This window comes from Carettochelys insculpta, chromosome 2 (genome assembly GCF_033958435.1).
Source record: "Carettochelys insculpta isolate YL-2023 chromosome 2, ASM3395843v1, whole genome shotgun sequence".
Taxonomy (NCBI): domain Eukaryota; kingdom Metazoa; phylum Chordata; order Testudines; family Carettochelyidae; genus Carettochelys; species Carettochelys insculpta.
In genome coordinates, this window is record NC_134138.1 from 183,940,154 (window position 1) to 183,961,553 (window position 21,400).

Consider the following 21,400-nt stretch of genomic DNA (forward strand, 5'->3'; position numbering starts at 1 on the left):
CTGCTTCTAAATACAGTTTGTAGGACATTTGTGTTACATGTGACTGCTGAACAGTGTGATTTGAAATCTACACAGCTGACTTCCTCCAAAAGCTGTGACTTTTGAAGATGAAGAATCTTTGTAGTTTTTAGTCAGTTTTTTTGTTTTTGGGTTTTTTTTTTTAAAAAACAGCATGCACAGAGGCCAAGACAGGTAATCAGGAAACCTGGGTTAAGCCTTTCACCCACTTCATATGTGAGCTCATACAAGTCAATTAACCTGTCCTTTTACTACTTACCCATCTGTACAGAAAATGACACTTCACTCCTTTTACAGCAGTTTCAAAATCTCTCTTTTAGTTTCGTTTTTTTAAAAACCTAAGGCACAAGCAGCATATGAGCATATCTATGGAAGCAGAGTGTCTAACTCCATGTCCCACATTTCCTCAACATCTTGTTGGTCCATATGACTGCCACTGTTTTGTTTTCTGCTATTCACTAGCATATTCTAAAAGATAAGCTCTCTAAGAATATAGTACCACAGTGACGTTTTCAACCACTGCAGTGAAACTTTTCAGTTACTATAATGTTATTTCGTTGGCAAGACTGGTCTATAAATCATTCTGAGATTGATCTAATGCAGATTTTGTATGAAGGCCTCACCGTTCGTCCAAGTCTTCAAACTGCAGCAATAGCAGCTTGAACTCAAAATTGGTCCACCAAAATATGAAAAACCCAATATGGAACTTTTGATCACATTACCTATCATCCAGTTATATCTTTTCATACTGCCCCTTACTGTGTTCCTTCTGCTACTTTGCTTAATGGCCGTGTCTACACAAGCCCCAAACTTCGAAATGGCCACACAAATGGCCATTTCGAAATTTACTAATGAAGCGCTGAAATGCATATTCAGCGCTTCATTAGCATGCAGGCGGCCGCGGCACTTCGAAATTGACGTGGCTTGCCGCCGCGCGTCTCGTCCCGACGGGGCTCCTTTTCGAAAGGACCCCGCCTACTTCAAAGTCCCCTTATTCCCGTGAGCTGATGGGAATAAGGGGACTTCCAAGTAGGCAGGGTCCTTTCGAAAAGAAGCCCTGTCGGGACGAGATGCGTGACGGCAAGCCGCGTCAATTTCAAAGTGCCGCTGCCGCCCGCATGCTAATGAAGCGCTAAATATGCATTTCAGCGCTTCATTAGTAAACTTCGAAATGGCCATTTGCGTGGCCATTTCGAAGTTTGGGGCTCGAGTAGACACGGCCAATTTGTCCCTAAATGTAGAAGGATGTAATACTTCTGAAAATTTGCTGGAGCAACGTAGGCTGTTCACCCATCCTTGTCAGTCCCACAGACTTTTTTTTCGAAAAAATTTCTGCAATTTTGAAATTAGCATGTTGCCTTATTTTATGGAAAGTGAAAACATAACACAGGAAAGAAGGTTTCTAGCCAGCAGAAGCATCAGGCTCAGAAGCATCAGGCTCTGTAATTGTCGCCTAAATCACAGGTAACAGAGATACAAAAACCTAACTGGTCTTAAAAATTAAGCTTGGTAAGTTCTTGAAATTGATTATATGACGTGGCTGCTTACAACAGCCAACAAGGGCTCTATGATCCAGAAGGTTCCTTCTCTTCCAATGGTCTTACAAAACATTATATGTTACACATAAAAATAAGCTACTCATATAATTCAGTTCTATACTAAAGAATAAAATAAACTTGAATTAAAGTAACCAGAGTCTAATTTGAACAATATCAGTTCATTTTTGTATAATGTCACTGACGGTCATGGTCAAGCAAGTGTTTTCCTGTACTCTTCAGGAATGTTTAGCTTGTTTGTGATCATCTTTATAAAATGTTTTCACTGATTCTTCTAAATAATATGAACTATTTAGTTTTCATAGTGAGTTAATTTTGTTTTAAATATGAAGTCTAAATTTCCTGATAATGTTATTCTAAGACATATACTGTATTTCAAAACAAGATGTTAAACCAGCAGTTTACACTTAACATCCACAAGACTGTGGCTTTGCTTGGTTGGTAATAAGTTGGCTTTCATTTCAGACCAACATAAAAAGAAGAATGACTACACACAAAACAAGAGCACGTGGCTAACATTTATCTCCTTCCTAACATCTATACAGAGGTCTACTCTATGATTAAAGAATTTCCTTGTTTGTTAGTCTATATACTATCAAAAGTGCTACTGGACTGCTTTTTTGTTTTCCTTGTTATCACGGTTATATTTCCTTTCCTTCAAATTGAAAATTGTTCTTTTGTAGGAAAGTTTAAAAAGTCAGTGGGCATGTGTTAAACTGAGTTTAATTCATAGTGTAAACTGATAAGGACGATATTAAAGGGGATAGTCCACTAAAAAAACAATATTTGGACATATTCTAAGAATTTATCACAAGTGGCAGTTTTCCTATTGCAGGAGTAAAACCTGCCTCTATATTAGGATGTAGCTTGGACAGCCAATATCATTTATTACCTTGATAATTTCTACAGAGAGGTTTATTGAAATCTACACTGTGATTAAATAATTTGTTTGCTTGCTTTGAGAAACTCAGAGAAGTATAAAATTGACATGGGTTAGGATTTAATGATATATTTATATGGAACAGGGATGTAAAATATTACATGGTTAATAGATAAGTATTAGTCTTACTGTTAATATGTTTGAAACCAGTCTGGCTGCAGTCCAGCACCTAGGGACAAATTCTAGACCGTGACTTTTCCTCTCCTCCCCCACAAAAAAGTGTGGGACTGGGCTGCAGCAGCACCCTTTTCCTGGACCCAGACTCCTGCCGCAGGGTGCTGAACAGAAGCCCTCAGTCCAGGATCCTGACCCCATCGTATTAACAATTAAACCATTAATTGACAGAATTTTAATAGTTTAATAAAAGTACTTTAAAAATACTTATAGCTCTAATACGGAACTGATCAACAAGCAGTCTAAGCACCTCAAAAAAGATAAGCAAAAAGCTACTGTCTAACTGGCCTCATCTCTTTTTTCCAACGACCAAATTTTCAGTAGTTACACTTCATTCACCTGGTCCTTCTCCTTTATTCTCTGCTCCCAACCCCTAAAGCACGGTAACTTTTTTCTTAAAATATGCTAAATTTTGTGTATTCTTTGTTCTACTAATATAATAGTTTCATTTCCCTTATTACTAACAAGCAGTCCTATGATATCTTGGATACTAACAAACTTTTTAGGTCGAACTTTTGTGGGTTTTCATGACCTAATAAAATTGTCAGTCTCTAAGGTGCCAAAGGAAGCTGCAGATGAACATGGCTACCCCTCCGACTATTTTCCTTATGGTTACTCTGTGGTAATGCATCCAATATTCTTTTCTATATCCACCTCTTTTTATTTTATGGAATCTGCAGGGTATTAGTTACCCTTGGAGCCATCAAACATCAACTTTTTAAGAGACAGATTGCATGGCTATCCAAACCATGCTACAAGTAGATAATGGTTAACACTCAAATTACTGTAAATGTAAAACTAAGGAAAACTCTCCACCCACACATTGACCCCATTTTACTTTGCCTATTAGACAGTAGTCTATAGATAGATAGTTTCCCATTTGTCTTTCACACAACAAGGGAGAAAACATGTTTAAATAGAAAAGTGTTACTAAAAGAGCCAGAAAATTGCTAAAGGGAATCAAAGCTTTTATCAAGTAATGAAAACTGACCAGATTTTGGACTGAGTATGCTTTAAGATATGAGAATGTATTTAAAAGTCTATAGTCTAGGTATTTTTCCTTTGAGTTTCAGTATGATGTCTGAACCCTCAAAATGCTCAATTTTGAGTTGTGCTTAACCTGCGTCTGCAACTCAAAGCTGCTCTGTGGCTGTCTGCCCACCTGGGGGAAGTGGAGTAGACAGCCACACCGCAGGGGCTGTCTCCCAGCTTCCCCCAGATGGGGACAGTCATGCCATTGTGGCTTCTCCACAGCTTCCTCCAGTTGGGAGAAGCCACGCCATAGCAGCCTTGTCAGTTTCCTGGCTCTCCCGCGTTGCGTGGGAAATTTGACTTATGCCGGAGTTGCAAGAATACAACCCCACGTAAGTTGAGGGTCTACTGCACAGAAAAGATTAATGTAGTCAAAATGTTCACTAGTTACCTACTAGAATATTACTTTACAAAGATAGATAAAAATCAATCGGTAGAACTGATTTCTAAAATTCAGTTTGCAATATATTGTGTACATATGACCCTCCCCAATTTTCAGATTGGTAACAACTATTTTTGAATTAAGAATAGTCTGAATTTAAAGTGACTAGGATAAATTACAATGCATATTAAGCATTTTATTTCAGGCAGAAACTGTTCAACAGCTAGGATCAGGAAGCAATTTTTTTTTAACATAATAAATAAAAACCGCTGAACTGAGCAGGCCCTTTAGGGGTTTATTGCTTGCTTTCCCGTCTGTTCTAGACTAGATAATTTACAGTAGTCTGTGTGGCCATGAGTCTTGCTCATGGAAACAAACAGCAAATTTGCCACTATAATTGATCCATGCATTCCTATGTTTTTGGAAGAATGAACTGAATTCTGCCAGCATTTCTAAAGAACAAGTTTCCTTCTTCCAACACAGAAAAGTTTATCGTACACTTTAGTACTATTTCTTTATCGATCTTTGTGCTTCCTTCTTATTTTTACATTTAACCACTAATTCAATAAAAAAAGAACATGTCGGTCTGAATTCCTACCAAGTTTAAAATGTTAAGTGATAATGTAACGTTCAAAATGATAAAGGAAAACAGACCACACAAGGGGACACCCTGCTAAGTTTGAAAGATTATAATGCAACAAGAAGTTCTGTAGGTCTTACGAATGGTTCAAGTCAAAGTAGTGTCTTTACGCAATTGCATAAGCATCTTTAAATCATGTTATCACTGCAGCTTCAGTGCTAAGAATATGGAGAGAGAGGCCCTCACATATTGACTGTTTTGCACTAATTTTTTACAAAAATCTTAATTTACAAGCTAACAGCAGAATGAAAATCTTAACACATTCTAAAGATATAACCTATAAGAATATGGTCTTGGTAATACACGTTGGACCTCCCTTATCCAGCAGCATGAACAGTCCCAAAACAGGAAGTTCATTGGACCGGGGAGCTCAATATTCTCCTGTTGGCCATAGTCCCAGCCCCACCTTCTGGATTCCACTTTGGGCCACTGACCCACTCCTTGCCCCCAGCACCCGCTACCTGGCTCCACTTCCAGTCCAGCAGGGCTCACAGCTGCTGACCCTCCTGCCACCAGGGCTTCCAGCTAGAGCTCCCCAGCCATCGCACTCTCCCCATCCACCGCTTGCACCCTGCATGGCCCCTCACCATCTTCCTGCTCATTATGTCCCCACCCCACTCCACCCCCTGGGGCGGGTACTCCCTGGCTCCTGGATGCTGGACTCCCACAGCGCAGACTCTCTGGTTGTCAGACTAGAGAGTCCCAGATTTCAGAGGTTCATCCTGTACACTTTCCGGACTTAATACTGCCTACCAATCACAGAAAGAGTAACAACCTCTAATTTAATAGTTATTTTCTATTACTGGTAAGGTTTCTATTTCAGAGCTAAAAAGTCTAATATGGTCTAGATTCAATCAAGCGTTTAGGACCTATAAATACATCACTACGAACACAAAACATTTTTTGGAGTTCATATCTATTTCAAAGAGAAACTGTTCGGAGCTGTACTGGTTAAAACCAATGTTCATTGCCATTGTAAGCACTTTTAACAATAAAAGGCAACCAAGGATACCGAGTGGGCTGCATGAGTGGCCCTCCATTTCAGCAGGCCGCAACAGCCCAAGGCACACAGACCCCATTCTGCCAGCCTTTCCCCACATGTATTCCTCCTCTCACTTTTGCAGAAGTACAAATTGGCCAATTCACACTCCATCTCTGCTCCTCTCTCTCTCTGTCAGAGCTCAAACTTCCCAAACAACTGGCTCATGGTGTTGCAGCTCTGTGAGGGAAGGGGAGGGCTGGGTGGGGGTGGACTATGAATCAGTGGACTCATAGTGCTTTTAAAGTGCTGGGGAAGAGTAAGTTCAGGACTCAGGTGCCTCCACTGAGTGCCACCACTAGTTTATAACTTGCTATTCCCTCAAAGGAACAGGGAGTTGCATGTTACAATGCTGTAGGTGTTAGTGCTGTAACGAACCATCATAGGAAAAAAATGAACCCCCCAAACTCAGCATTGGCAAGTAAATTATGGAGGAACTACTTTTTCCAATATTACCACCAAATGCATTTTTCTGTAAGCCTAGTTGTAAGTAGCCAAAATTTATACAGCTGATTTGAGATCATAAATACTTTTTGTACATGTGCATATTAAAAAAAAAAACGTTTTAATCCACTTCTACTTTTCTGCTTGCACCTCTCCAGTAGGACTCTTATGGACAAAGTTATGTTAGATAAGTAAAAATAATTTACTTGTGCATTGCAGTAATTAAGGACAAGGGTTCATTCTAAGTAATGTCACTGTACCCATAAATGCCTAATAACCGCCATCTTAAATTGAAGTTAACTGAGCAATAGAAACAAACTGCTTAAAGGGGAACTTTTGATCAGTTCTATTGAATTGCGCATATTTTTATTTCTTAAGAAAAAGGACACAAATGTGTCATTACTCACCTGTCAGTATCTTTATCTTCCGGCAGTGTGGGAGGGAAAGGCAAGGGTGGCAACGTGGAGGTTAACAGTGCAACATTTCTCTCTTTCTCCTTGGCTCCTACGTTTGGTGTATGTGATTTGTTTTTCTCTTTTACAGTAACTGGTTGCTGTTTTACAACAGCAGGTTTATTCTCTTTTACTACTGCTGTGGTGGCTGCTGCTGCTGCCTTCTGTTTAGTAACTTTGTCTACAATCAAGTTATTTTCCACTTTTGTCTCCTGAAGAGAGGCCTTTGCTTTTGTCTTCTCGTTCTTCAAAGTTGCACCACTTGTAGGAGAAGGTATATGTTCAGTTTTTGTTTTCTTCAGATCCTTCACATTATTTGTTTGAGGAGCACTCACACCAGCATCAGTGTTTCCCTTAGTAGGAGTAGAGGTGTTTGAAACTTTCGCATTGGCTTTGGCTGCCTCTGCAGCTCTAGCTTTTTTGTTCTTGTTCAACTCAGCAGCCAGGCTACTCTTCAGAGTCAGCGTGCTAGGAGAAATACTCGAGTGACGACTTCTGGACCTAGATAATCTGTGCCTGCTGCGAGACCTTGAGTGTCTTGATGAGTAAGGGCTTCTGCTTCTGGATTTTGCTGATCTCCTGCTTCAAAACAGTAAAGATTCGGTCAATTTAAGTTTAAAAATAAAGACTGCTTTATTTGGCCTGCCTTCCTTATTACTTAACAGCTTTTGCGATCACCATCTGCCATTACTATGTTTAAACGGTGACTATGAATCCAAATAAATGCATCTGGAAAGACCTGTATCTATCCATGGCACAGACATTACCAGATAGGACCGCAGGATAGATTATGATTCTTTTTTAGCACAGTTCCTTTGTAAAAAGTCATTGGGAACTTACAAGAAAGTAAATATGCAGGAAAGACAGACACATGCCTTTTGATCTGTTCATTTCCTCAACACTCATTTGCTTGTTGAAAGATACCTTGATTCTAAGCAACACACCCTTTTTTTTAAAGCTACATACTTACAAAAGGATAAAAATTTGCCCTTTTGACAGAAGAAAATTTAGGAAACTACAGCAAATATTAATTCTGCCATTTTGCACATCTTGTTAATGTTTTTAACACACAATTAATAAAGTGAAATGTTAAGTTTATTATGCTACTAACAAACAAGAACAGGAAGAGAAAATCGTATTTATGAAGCTGAAGAAATATTGCTGTAGGAACCTTAATTTGTGATTTGCTGCCTTATAAAAAACATGGTGTAACTTTTATTGATGTAACCTTTTATTATCTTGTCTTTGGAGAAATACTACTGAATATGTACTTAGAAATTATTGTGATTATCTGTGCACAAAGAGACACTGAAAGACAGCATTCAATCTTAACTTTCATTTCTGAGGTCATAATGATACAAAAATAGCATTGTATTTATGTATTTTTGTAAGACAATCCATACTATTTTTAGACAGATAATTCTCCATTCATACTTCCTATGCTTCATACTACAGTATGTGATTTACCTACACAGCAGAAAAAAAGGGAAAGAAGAAAATGTCTTAATCATCTGGATTTCTGCACCTGTACAGAGAACAGAAGAGGACACAAGTGCCCGAGACAGGAAAATATCCAGAAAAGAGAATGTTGGTACTTACAGAGGAAGTTCAGCAACTGTTTGAAGCCACCGTGAAAAATACCAGTTCACTTTTTTATTCTACTAATTAAACAGATTCCATATTTCAACTTGCCTAATAGTTTTGATTTAACTGAAAACTACTCAAACTGACAATCTAGAGCACACATTAAAAAGCTTGCTATACATAAAAATAAACAACGTATTATAACTTTTTACTATTCCATGAACATTTACGAAAGCGTTTCTTCATTCACATTATTTTAATATGCTTATCTGTCCACCATTTCCACAATTTTTCTAAATTAAGTTTAGTGAAACTATATTGTTATTCTACTTTTCTTTACTAGATCATTCCTGGAGGAAAAAAACAGCTATTTCAGTGAGGCCATCTATCTGACCTTTCTTTCTTTATTTTTAAAAAAGCACCAACATAGTGAGGACCAGAGTTCCCAAAGTGATGAACACTACAGGTAAAAACAAATATAACCAATCACCACCTAGAGCTGATAGTTAAAACAAGGAAATAAAGATAACAAATATTCCTGGAATTTTTCGTATGTTTGAAATAATACCAGCTAATTCAGTTCTGACTGTACACAATACATTTATTTCATGTATATACAAATATATGATTCCGATAAGTTGATGCTGTGTTCTATGGGATTAAAATAGAGATGTTTCTATTACATATGCTATATTTGCTAGTTTGCAAAAGAACCATGAATGGGTAAAGTAGGTGTTAAACTCCTGCTATTGATAAATCAAGCTGTTACTGGGATAAACATACTGGCAGCACAGTTTAGATTAAACATGGCTACTGTGATATGATATAAATACATTAAACCTAATAGTGATACAAAATGTTATTGCATTAGACATGCCAGAGAACAATGTAACAGATGATCAAAACACAGGAAATCTTACTTCAAAGATAATCCTCAGGAACTAGAGTGTGTGTGCATGTGCACACGTGTCCACTTATCATGGGTGTGGCCAAGCTTCACATGGTCCCATACACTTTTTTTTTCTTCCAGCCACCAGTCCTGTTCTCCATGTTCTGTAGTGTTATTTTCATATAACTTACCCCTAAATGTCTTCTAAAAGCCCACTAAGCAATGCAAGTGTTGATATTGTTTGCTACACAACACTGACCACATGGGGTCTGCCAAATTCTCTGGTTCAGCACTGGCCGGGTCCCAGGAGTGCTGAACTAGAGAGGTTCAATCTGTACTTAGAATTAACTTTCACTGGAAGTAGCAACTTAGTGAATTAAACACATGGCTTGGAGACAGGAGACTTGGCTGGTAGTTTCATCATTTCCTTAGTTTACTAGTCAAGACAGACTAACAGCCTAGACTGGACCTGACTGCATAACAGTGAAAAAGAGACAAGTGGGAAAGCAGGTAAAAAGCCCTTCAAGCCTTTCTGGTACACCATAGCAAAGAAAGAGGACACAAGTACTTTTTCTCCCCTTTAGAGAATACCTTTCAGGAACACAAGTCTTCCCTCAGATGAGGGTATGGAATGCCATTTTCCAAAATGAAGGAAGAATGTGCTCCCCAGTGTAAACCAGATGGTTTTAACATTCACGGGTTACATCAGGTGTCTGCAACCTGCGCTCTTTAAGGACTTCTTAGTGGCTCCTGACACTACAATTGCAAAATAATAAGAACTCCCTCTTCACTATTTTCCATAAACGATGAACATCCTGCACTAAACATGATTACATTACAAATCATTTTGTGTGCACTGTTCTTAAAATAAGGGTTACAGATAGTATGGTTTGACATTTATTAAGGACCATCTCGTATTCACGTACGTTGCGGCTCTTGAATTACTGAGGTTTTTTCTGAATTTAAAAAATGGCTCTTCTTGCTATTTTGGTTGCCAGCCCCTGGGCTACACCTCTGTGATCTGATCTTATTTAAACTAAGTTATAAAATGGTCTCACACATGATGGCAAGTCATAATCCAGATAACATTTTGTTTTAAAACAAGCACACATCAATTCTCTGAATTATATCAGCTGTCTGCTCAGGTCTTCAAAAACTACTGTCTCTTATACGTGTGTCCATCTGTGCCAGAGTGGGGATGGAGGCCTAACACCATCTGCATGTATTTGCCATCAGACATTTTGTACTTAGTCACAAATTTCTACTTTTTAACTTTATCTAATGAATTATAGTGTTTTATTAAAAGTATCTGTTGCTTTAAGTTCTAAAGTGTTTAAAAAAATCATCTCTGGCCCAGTGTGAAGGGATCTAAAGGAGTACACAGGACACATTCAGTCTTCCATAACTGAAGTTTCCATAAGGCTAAATTGTTGGGGTAACTGGGTGGAAGAAGATTTTAAAAAACCCTGGTTGCATGTGAGTGCATTTTCAATGTTTTTCCATGGTTATGCCAGCAACTGGCATACATTGATTTGGTGTCTGTCCACACACAAGCACCTTTTTCATACATACAGATCAGATCAATTGGTCCGCAGATGCTGCAAACAAAGGCTCCCTGCACAGAAGCACTTGACATCTAATTTTCAAAATTTATAAAATGCAATTTTTCAAAACATAACAAAAGTTCATAAGCGCTTCTGAAGTAGACATGAACTGCTCTTCCTATTTTAAAGCTGCGGGTTGGGGGGGAATAAACTACAGCAACTAGATTTAGAACAGGAATTCTTGACACCTGACCACTGATTTTTTCTGAAGCCAGTTGCAGACACATTTGGAGTGAAAATAGGTTATATTGTTTTTCTTTTTTCCCCTCTGAAAACAGCTTAAATGTTAATAAATGTGTGCTAGACACAAAAGGGAAAGCAGAAAAAGGGAAATACAATGCACAGCATAAATGACAAGATTCTTTTAAAAAACAGAAAGGAGTAATAGAGAGCTCTCTCCAACACAACCAAACCCAGCATGCTTTTTTTGTGTAATGCTTTCATGGATTAATAAAAAGAGTAAAGCACTGTACTTTTAAGCATGATTTAACACAACTTTTGCTTAACTTCTTAAAGCAGATTGGGGGGTCGCTATCTCTGCTTAACTACTGGACAGCTTTCAAAACAGACTACTACTTTTGGATAGTTTTTTTTATCAGATGCATGCTTCAAAACTCTTCTTCAAAAACCCTTCTATAACTTCAGTGACAATTGTAGATGTTGCATCAACAGGTAGCATATTTAAGAATTAATGCAAAAAGTTAATTTAACTTTATAATTGAAAAAGTGAAGCACATTGAAGATAGGAAACTTCAGAAGTTAGTTCAGAAGGTACATAACTGCTACATTGCATAACCTGAATATATTAGAGGTACAGAATAAAATGGAAATGCATTAAGTAGAAATAATCTCATATATGTACTGAGTGAGAATTTTATAGTAGGCATCTTATTTTTGGAAATTTCTTGGAGTACTTGATTTATTTGTTGTACCACACTTTTCCAACTTTAGCCCCTTTTATTTGTTAAAAAGAGGATTAAGTGTTTAGAGGCATGTCACTATTGTTAACATAAGCTAGCAGCACAGAACAAAAAGGAAAATTTAAACTCAAGCAAAAAAATGCTAGCTTTTCACCTTTAACTTTTGAAAACATTTGCAAGATTTTGTTTAAACCTTTTACTTAGACATTCAAGAAAAAGCCAAGCATGAAGTGTTGACTTTCAGCTATCTGAGTTATGCAAGAGCAAACATTTTAAAACAAAACTTATCAGGATTTTTCCCTAGGAGCTGCAGAACTCAAGAACAGCTGATCCAAATTTTCCCAATTCATTCATAAAATATTCACTCTTAGGTCAAGATGCAACATCACTGAGATCATTACAAGAAAAAATATGCTTTGAGGAAGTTATTTGTAACCAAAACAAAAGAGGCAAGTTAAAATGGAATCTAGAGCTCACATCTAGCAAATACTCTAATGGTATGCCAGCACCATATCTTTCCCAATGTATGTAATTATCTGCTCCTTTTAAAATATTTGAAAAGGCAAATCCTTAAATTTCATCAATTGGGTTTTATTGTAAGTCTCCCAAGACACTACATGCCCATATCACTGAATAATCTGAATCATCTGTTACAGGATAGCCTGGTTAATTATAATTTTAATTTAAATTATCTGTACATTAATATGCAACTTTAAAATTCATTCTCCTTACCCATGACAAGACAGATTTTATCTCGTGATATAATGTTAATCCATCTTAATTTAGTCCATTCTTCAGTTAAATATCTACATTTGCATCGCAGGAAGTTATAAAAGACAATTGCTACTCAGTACTGATATTTGAGCAAGTGCCACGTGTCTGAATTTTATTTAGATACTCAAGTACTATTCCATCAGTATTTTGAAGTCATTTAACAAGTCTAAAAATCTGGAATACTGGGAAATTTAGTAACATTATTTTTCTCTTTAATTTCACTTTATAACTAAATGTTTCCTCAATAGAAAAATCTCTCTTATGGAACTGTCTCCAGGTTGAACCTCTCTCATCCAGCACTCTCGAAACCTGACGTGCTAAGTTAGAGAATTTGCCTGACCACAGGAGGTCAATATTGTCTAGCACATTACCAACACTTTCACTGCTTACTCATTTGGGGTAAATTACAACTAAGTAGCAGGACAGAAAGTGGAAAGCCAGGACTGGTGGCTGTAAAACTTTATGGAACCATGGAAAACTTGGCCACACCCACAATAAGTGGTGGTCTGGCTAAGTAAAATCATGCCAGATTACAGATGTTGCTGGACAAAAGAGTTCTGGATTACAGAAGTTCAACCTATATTAGCACACAGACTGACCTCAGGGCTGGTTTGAGAATGTTTTGCAAAATTCACGGTTTTGAAAAATCCTTCCCATAAAAACCAAAGATAAGGAAAAAGAACAAGAAAAGAAAGCCACTGAACAAAAGAGAGGTAAAAACCCCAGTCTACCACAAGTAATGTAAATTTTGAACACTTAATTCAGAACTCACACCACACTGACAAAGGCGTTTGATATACATAAATCTGGTAAAAGAACAAGCATGCAAAGTTTGTAGAAGCTCCTCCATTAAAAAAATTGAAGTTTTAAATACTAAGATTTTCAAGGAAATCTTAGTTCTGAACAAGAGAACTTTGGTAACAAGAATTGTTTTTAGAAGAAAAACACCTAGACTAAAAAAGCTCACTGTTCCTTTAATTTTGTCCACACAGTAGACCCCCAACTTATGCATAGGTTGTGTTACTGAGCAACTATGTATAAGTCAAATTTTGCATAAGTCAGGAATGGGTGGAGGAGGAGCCCTGTTGCTTTTGGGTCCCCTGCGCCTGGCTGCCAGCTTCCGTGAACGGTGGGGAGCCCACAGCCAGGTGCAGCAGCGCTGGTCAGTCTCCTGGATCCTGCGACTGAAGAGGAGCCGGGAACCAGGCAGCAGCCTGGCACTTGGCTTCCCTCCACTTGCAGAAGCTGGGAAACTGACCTGCACTCCTGCGCAGGTCAGTTTCCTGTCTCCAAGGAGTGTCGGGCAGCTGGGAGCCAGATGCAACAGCAGTGTTCACTTTCCCAGCTCCCAAAAGCAGAGGGGAGAGCCAGGAGCCATGCTTCCAGCTGATTCCCAACTCCCCACCACCCATGATTTCGACTCTCATAATTGCAAAAAACACGTAAGTCAAAATCACGAGTTGGGGTCCACTGCACCCAGCACAAAACTAAATACATGAGTGTAAAACACATCTGATTTGATTTCTAGTCCCTGAATGCTCCAATACAGATATGAAATATCTGTTGCAATATGGTTAATATATTTTTGTACTAGCATGCTCAAAGTTCAATCATCTAGTTGCTACAGACTTACCTCATATCCAGTGTCCCCTCTAATTTTTTCTACCCCTGAACAGAATGAATTTTCTTATTTATGTGCCCCAATGTGGAGGATGATGTGTTACACATCACTTCCTTATTGGTACATGTAACAAAATTAAAGTGGCAGGAGTGGAGCCAAAGGGTTCTGAGCATGGGAGTGGGGCTCAGGGCTGGGGCAGAGGATTGGGGTGCAGAAGTGTGAGGGCTTCAGCTGGGCGTATGGGCTAAGAGGTAGGGCTGGCATTGATGGGGTCAGGGACGTGACAGAGAATTGGAGTGCAAGGGCCTTAATAGTGCCTGCATAAAGCTTAGATAGAGGCAAGCTGTGCAGCTTAGGAGTAACTTAGCACATGTTCTCATTCTTCTATTATCTTAAATATGTTATCTGTTCTACAAAATAACTCTTAACATTCACAAAAGAAAAACATAACCAGCACCATCAATTATCTTAATAGCTAATGCCCATTCACCTCTTGCTCCAGCAAAGAAACACTCAAATTGATCTCATTCAGTCCAAAAATGAATGGGTTTTGAAAAAACCATTCACCTACTCATTGGCAACGAGTGCAAAGTTTTCACTAGCAAGTGAAGGAGCTTAAACAGTATCTGTAGAATATAAGTTCTTTAAAGAAATCTAAATTCCTAGCCCTTGTGGACACAAAGAAACTTCCAGAATAACGTCTACAGATGCTCAGAGCCCACCTCCAAGCAGCAACAGGTTGAAATCAATGACCCTAGTCAACTTTACAACTGCAATTCTAAACACCCTGAGCAGACAAGTAGCACGTCAATTTCACGCCGCTGTTGCTTAAGTAAGTTATAAGCTAGTGAAATCAGTGGAGCTATTGTGTCCCTGGACCTCCCTAGTTTCTGCTCCATCCCAAATCTGCTATTTATTTTAGAGAGCTTTTATGTCTGTCCATCTGTCTGTTCAAGAACTCCTACACAGTAAAAGCTGGGGCCACCATATTCAGTAGATTGCTTCCTCTTATCATAACTTATAGGAAGGTAAGCATTTGGTTATTCCATAACAATGGGTTGTGCCTGGAAACTGACTGTTTCTCATCAAACAGAAAGGAACAAATTTGACAGCCGACAGTTATACTCCAGAATGACCACTGGGAGACAGCAAGCACACCAGCCCCCAGGGGGCTGCTGCTGCATAGGCAGCACAGCCCACACCATCCCCATGCATGTCCCCCCATCTCACATACCTCATCACCCTGTGCTCTCCCCTCCGCCCCCCCCAGCCAGCCCAATTCCTGCTCCGACTCCTGTAAATATTCTACTATTTTATATAAAGCTTAGGGCTGGGAAGTTCAGTTATCTAGATGAAAAAAGCCTGGAAGACAAAACTACGTAAAGCATTGTAAAGCATTGTATTTTCATCCTCCCTAGACATCAAAATTGCTAGTCAGGTAGCAATGTAGCAGAACCGCAGGCACATTCTGTGCAGTTCCAGAGCATTACTATGACGGAACAGCCAGAAGCCATAACACTATCATGCAGGTCAAAAAGGTAGATGCCCTAAGAAGCTATTACTCTCATGAAAGCTTTACACTTGTCTGTGCAACTATGGCTGAAGCTGTACAGCATCATTCATTTATGCAGACTAAGACATTCATGATAACTGATTTAAGATTAATTTAATAACCTTTAATTTTATTGAAGCAAATGCCCCATAAAATGAGAAAATGTAAATTGGTGCATTATATTAATATTGGGGCAGAAGGAAAATGTCCAGTGTTTGATATCGCCACAACAGGTAAGCCTTCAAAAAGAGTGAAACTTCTCTTCACGCCTTTTCCCATACAGCAAATGAGACAATGAACAGACTACACCCGTATTCTCAGAGATGTCTAAGATAGAAGGAACTGGTAGCTCTTGTATGTGTGTGACCTTTCAAGGTGTACCCTCCAAAGTAGCAATGCACTGGAGTAGATGGATTTTAATTTCTATCCTTCCAGGTGATCTGGGTGGTAACTTCCCTAGTGCCCTTTGAAAAGCCTAGCTTTAAATAATAGCTGTTTCAGAAACATTAAAATTAGACAGCTTTTAAAACCTCCGTATCAATACAGTGGCCTGCTCTCCACTTGCTGGCCCATCCAGCCCAGCAAGCAACTTTAACAGCTTCCTATCCTCTTGACCAAGACAGTAAAACTTCGACCATGTCTATACAAGCAATGTGCAATTTTGAACTTTGGTTACACTGGTGTAAAATTTATATGGATACATATTCTGGTTTAAATCAGGTTTCCTTCCATTTAACTGATTGGGATCAGCTTAAATTAAATTGAAATAAGTAACGCACACTAAAATAAAGATGTCTACACAGGGGTTTAAACAAAGCTCAAAATTTGGGGTAAGATCCAAACTGAAATCTCTATTCCATGTGTGAGAAACAGCCAGCCCAAGCTGGCCATCACTAATCCTTGATGCTCTCCTCAACAGGAAGGATAGAGTTAAGAACAGAAGCACCAAAAATTCACTATACTCCTCCCCAGCAACAGTGAAAGAAAATGAAATTCAGTGGCATTCTGAATTTATATAAATGGAGCAAAACAGGATTTGTCAAGGCCAGAGAGAAGAAGGCTGCAATAATGAAGACATGAGTAATGCAGGCCTGAATGTGAGTTTTAGTAATGATGACAAAAAGGAAAAGCCTGATAACAGAGATGTGGCACAGGGAGAATTGAAAGATTTAAACATGACCTAGATGTGACATATTAGAGAGGGATGAATTGAAGACAATGTTCTAATTACATACCTATTATGGGTTAAAGACAAAGAACCCTCCGTACTGAAAATTAAATATTTTATGGAAGTTCAATCAAAACAGAGGCTGATGGAAAAGCAGAGAGGTGCTGATGACATAAGCATACCTAAATATGCCCCTTTATCATCATAGCATCTTAGCACTGAAAAAACATCTACTTCAGAAAATATCACCTATTTTGCAGATGAGGAAAAAAAATATATAAGCAACCCAGCCAAAGTCAATGGTAGAGCCTGGAGTTTAACCCAGATTTCATAGACCCAAAGGCCTAATTCGATAGGCCATTCTTTCCTCCCTCAACATCTCTATAAATGAAGTCTCCCAGCAGTTGCCCCAATTCCCCTAGCAAGTCCAAACAAAGACCTCTTTTAGGGAAATTATTAAATACAAAACTACCTCTGTATACAGTAAGCGACTGCACAGAAATCAGAAATCACAGATGAACCAAAAATAGCCAAAGGTAAATTCTGGAACACAAACTATTACATTTGCACTTTATACAAATGTCCAATTTTTTAACTGAAAGGATAGAAATATTCATGCTTTAAACCAAAAATCCACTTTGTTCCATAATTGTCCACTACAGGGTTTCTTCACCCTTGGTCCTCAAGCAGGGTTCCAGGGCCACTAGCAGGTTGAGGGGCGGGAAGAATGGGATGGGATCTACCAAGCAGAGCTGGTATTAGACTTGCTGGGACCCATGGCAGAAAGTTGGACTGGATCAGGTATGACAATCTCTTAGTTGAACCCTCAAGGCATATTATTGCACTTCATTACTTGAATACTGTTAAAGAACCCATTCAGCATACTTATCAGCTCATAATTCATCAGTTTTCTTACATTATGACCACTTTTAAAAAATCCTTTGTATGCAAATGATGGTATTTGTTCAGATTATGAATATATTTTCCTGTTTTGAAAGCTTCTGAAGTGTACTGAGATGTTTCACAACTGCAACTTCAAATAACCCTCATTTTCCAAAATCACCTTGATTTTATCAGCCAGCATAATAAAAGACACAAATTGTGAACAACCAGTTTAACTTTTTGTGCCCATGTAGAAGTGGATCTTAGTGTCAAGCCTCATCAGAATATCAAGATGGCTCAAAAACCATCCTTCATTTATAAGGAGCACTGCTCAAAGTGTTAACTGACATTGAACCATCAGAGGGAGCATGAATTTTTTTTAACAGAATCTAGTGCATATAACTTTTAAAAGGGTAATCAAAAAGAGCGGCAAAACTTAAAAAAATAAGCTTGTAGAACATGAATAACTTCCCATATTGATTCGTAACAGCTTTAAGATAAAACGAGTATTAGTCCAAGACCATCACAAAATTCCTTGATTACAAAAACAGATTTTTGTGAGTATGCACAGGTCAAACAGAGACATCACCACAATCTGGTTAATCAAAACTAACTTATAATAACATTACGTTTGCAGTACAAATCCAAAAGGTAGATAGTATCTGAGTATTATCAGAGTTATCAAAACCTTTTTTCTGGAATATACAAAAAGCAAAACTCAACCATTAGGTAAGCATACGCATTAAGCCAGATAAGATTAATCCTGCCAAAACAAACATTTAACTTTTTGTACTACAGGCTCTCTCTCTCTCATGTCAACAGAACTATTCACAGTGCATAGAGTTAAGCATATTGGTAAATCTTTGCAGGATAAGGACCTAAACATAAGCATCCTGCGTGCACAACACTGAATTTGAGAATCTCTCAAGGTTCCTTCCAGTTCTAATATTTTATGATTGAATACTTTTTTCTCAAAATTAAGTACTTAGTGAAACAATTCTTCAGCATCATTTCATTTTGCCTCTTTTTTGACAAAAACAGTTTACACTAATTTACACAAGTACAGACATTACAGTCTTTATATTCTATTCAATTTAATTTTTCATTCACTTAATCCTTAATAAAAATTAGTGTATAAAAATGTAATATTTACCCCCTGGGATTAGAGAAGAACAGGATGCTTATGAATGAAATCTGCCCATTACATTTTAGCAAGGGTGTAACAGGCATGTTACCCTAGAGATCTTGCCCTAAGAGGAGGACTGAGGTTTCCCACTTCAGATAATCTTACATAAGTAGTTTACATCTGCTCCCCAACATATGGGAGATTTTACCTTTACCTTACAACTTCTCTACTCTATTATACAAAAAGTATATGTGATAGGTCCACTCTGTTGTATTATGGTTCTATTACATCCCCTCTCCCAAGAGAACGGGAAGACAGAAAAAAGCTCTCTTAAAAAGTTAAATGTAAATCTCCCTATTTCCCCACCCAAGTTATTCAGGCCCTTGCCTCCTGATTCCCCCCCCTCCCCACTCCCGTCTGTAGGTGATATAACCCCTTCCCAACCCCATTATTCTTCTCTGAAGAGAGAAACAGACACACACACACACACCATCGTTCCTCTTGCTAACTCACCTGATAGTGGGGCTATAAGGGCTCCGAGAGCGCCGCCAGCTGCTGCTGTAGGGACTGGGTGACACATCCCCGCCGCGTTCATACGAGCTGTGCCGGCTGTAACTAGGGGATCGGCGGCGGCTGTAGGGGCTGAGCGGGGAGCGGCCGCCGATGGGGCTGGGCGACTTGCGGCTCCTCTGGCCCTGGGAGGCCCTGTGCAACGGGGGGCTGTCGTCCCGGCTGGGGCTGGGGGACGATCGCTGCCGCCTGTAGGCCCTAGGCTCGGTCTTATCCTCCCGATAAGCCTTCGGCGGGTCCTTGTAGGCCGAGGGCGGCTCCTTGGCCGCTTTAGTCCTGCTCTTGTGCGTTTTGCCCTCCCGCTCCTTCCTACCACTACCAGGGGAGGCGGCCGGGCCCTTCCTGCGGCCGTCGCTGCCGCCGCCACTGCTGCTCTTGGGGCCCTCCCGGTCCTGGCCCCCCGTGTGATTGTGGCGGCTGCGGGACTTGGAGGACGAAGAGGAGGCCTCGGCTCCCCCCCTGGCCACCGCCACCCCCTCCTGCTGCTTCTCCTCCCCCCGCCTGCGGTGCTCCCGGTGCCGCTCTCTGGAGCGGCCGCTGCTGCCGCGATGTTCCCGGCGCGGCCGGCTGCTCCGCTCCGACTCCCCCCGGGGGCGCTGGCTCCCCGCGCCGGAGGAGGCCGGGCTCCCCGCGCCGCTCCCCGCCCCGCCTAGGCCGGCCGCTCCGCTTCCCACCAGGCCTTCGGACTGGGAGCTCACGTCGTCGTACTCCTCCACCAGGGTGCTCAGCCCCCCGCTACCGCGCCGCTTCTCTGGCTCCTGGGCGCCGCCGCCGCCGCCCCCTGCGCCTCCCCCTCGGCCGCGCCGCCGCTTGTGCCGGGACCCCGAGCGCCGTTTGCCCCGCGGCCGCTTCCGCTCCCCCCCGTCCCCGCAGCAGGAGGAGGCGTTGGTGGCCGCCAGGAACAGCAGAGACTGCGGCGGCAGCGGCGGCTGCAGGAGCGGCGGCTGCAGGAGCGGGAACAGCAGCGGGTGAGGAGCCGGCGGCGGCGGAGCGGGAGGCTGCGGCTGGGCCGCGAAGCGCTTCCGTCTGCGGTGATGCAGCCGCTTCTTGTCCGCCGGCGCCTCCACCGCTGCCGAGCCGCCCCAGCCCCGGCTTCCCCCGCTCCCTCCTCCGCCTCCAGCTGGCGCCGCGTCCGAGGTGCTCGGCATCGAGATCACTCAAGGCCGGGGACGTGGACGCGGCCTGCGAATCCGCCGCCGCCGCCTTCAAGGCGCTCCCGGCGCCATGGAGACCCTGCGCCGCGCACAGAACAGAGCCCGGCCCCGCAGCCCGCCTCACAGACCGCGCCTCACATCAGGCCGCCCGGCACCAGCGGGGAGGAGGGGGGGGCGGCGGCGGCTCAGTCTCCAACCAGCCCAGCAGCTCCTGGGCCCGGCCTCCCGCTGTCCCCGCAACACGGAAGAGTCTCACGGCAGCGGCCTCCTCACTCCATCCCGGCCCACGCCTCCTCCTGCTCCGGTGGCGGCGGCTCGCCCCTCTCGGGCCGCGGCTGCGGGCCGCGCTGCCCTCCCCGGCTCCCCCTCGAGTCCCAGGGTCAGTGTCGCGCTGCAGGCGTCCGAGCCAGGCGCGATCCCGGCGCGTCCGTCCCTCGCAGCCGGGCACCGAGCGAGAGGCCTCCGCGCTGAGCGACTGACACACACACACAGGGGACACGGCACGCACTGCGCACGCGCGCGCGTTGGGGGGGGGGGGGGGCAGGGGAAATGGTTTCTCTCTTAGCGCGAGTCTTCTTCTCCCAGACACCGGCCGGGAGACTATCGACACCACGCGAGAGCCTCCCCCCAAACGTCAGGCCCGGAAGGCGTCTTGCGTAGCTTCCGGCCGGGTTTAGGGCTGCTTCTCCGTCTGCAGAGCCGGGAAGCGGGCGGGGCAGTTTCCGGCTTGAGAGGTGAAAGGTCATGTTAGGGTTTCCGACAGGGGTGGGGTGGGTGCGTATTGCTAGGAGGGGAAGCGGCTTTTGCGCTTGGCCTGAGCTTGCGACGCCCAACTGGTCTGCAGGTGGCGGCGGCGCTGGTTACCGGGCAAGCCCTGCC

General features: G+C 41.7%; 1 protein-coding gene across 2 annotated transcripts in view; it reads right to left on the reverse strand.

The window, feature by feature from the left end:
- Positions 1-21,013, reverse strand: part of CDK13 (cyclin dependent kinase 13) — an 87,043-nt gene extending 66,030 nt beyond the window's left edge. The window contains exons 1-2 of one of the 2 annotated variants that reach the window (XM_074988082.1): positions 19,311-21,013; positions 6,633-7,259 (exon numbers count right to left, since the gene is read on the reverse strand). In XM_074988082.1, coding sequence (XP_074844183.1) covers positions 6,633-7,259; positions 19,311-20,515 — 1,832 coding nt within the window. In that variant the 5' untranslated portion in view covers positions 20,516-21,013. The remainder of the gene's footprint in view (positions 1-6,632; positions 7,260-19,310) is intronic. The other variant, XM_074988083.1, reaches the window with a different exon arrangement.
- Between the last annotated feature and the right edge of the window lie 387 nt (positions 21,014-21,400).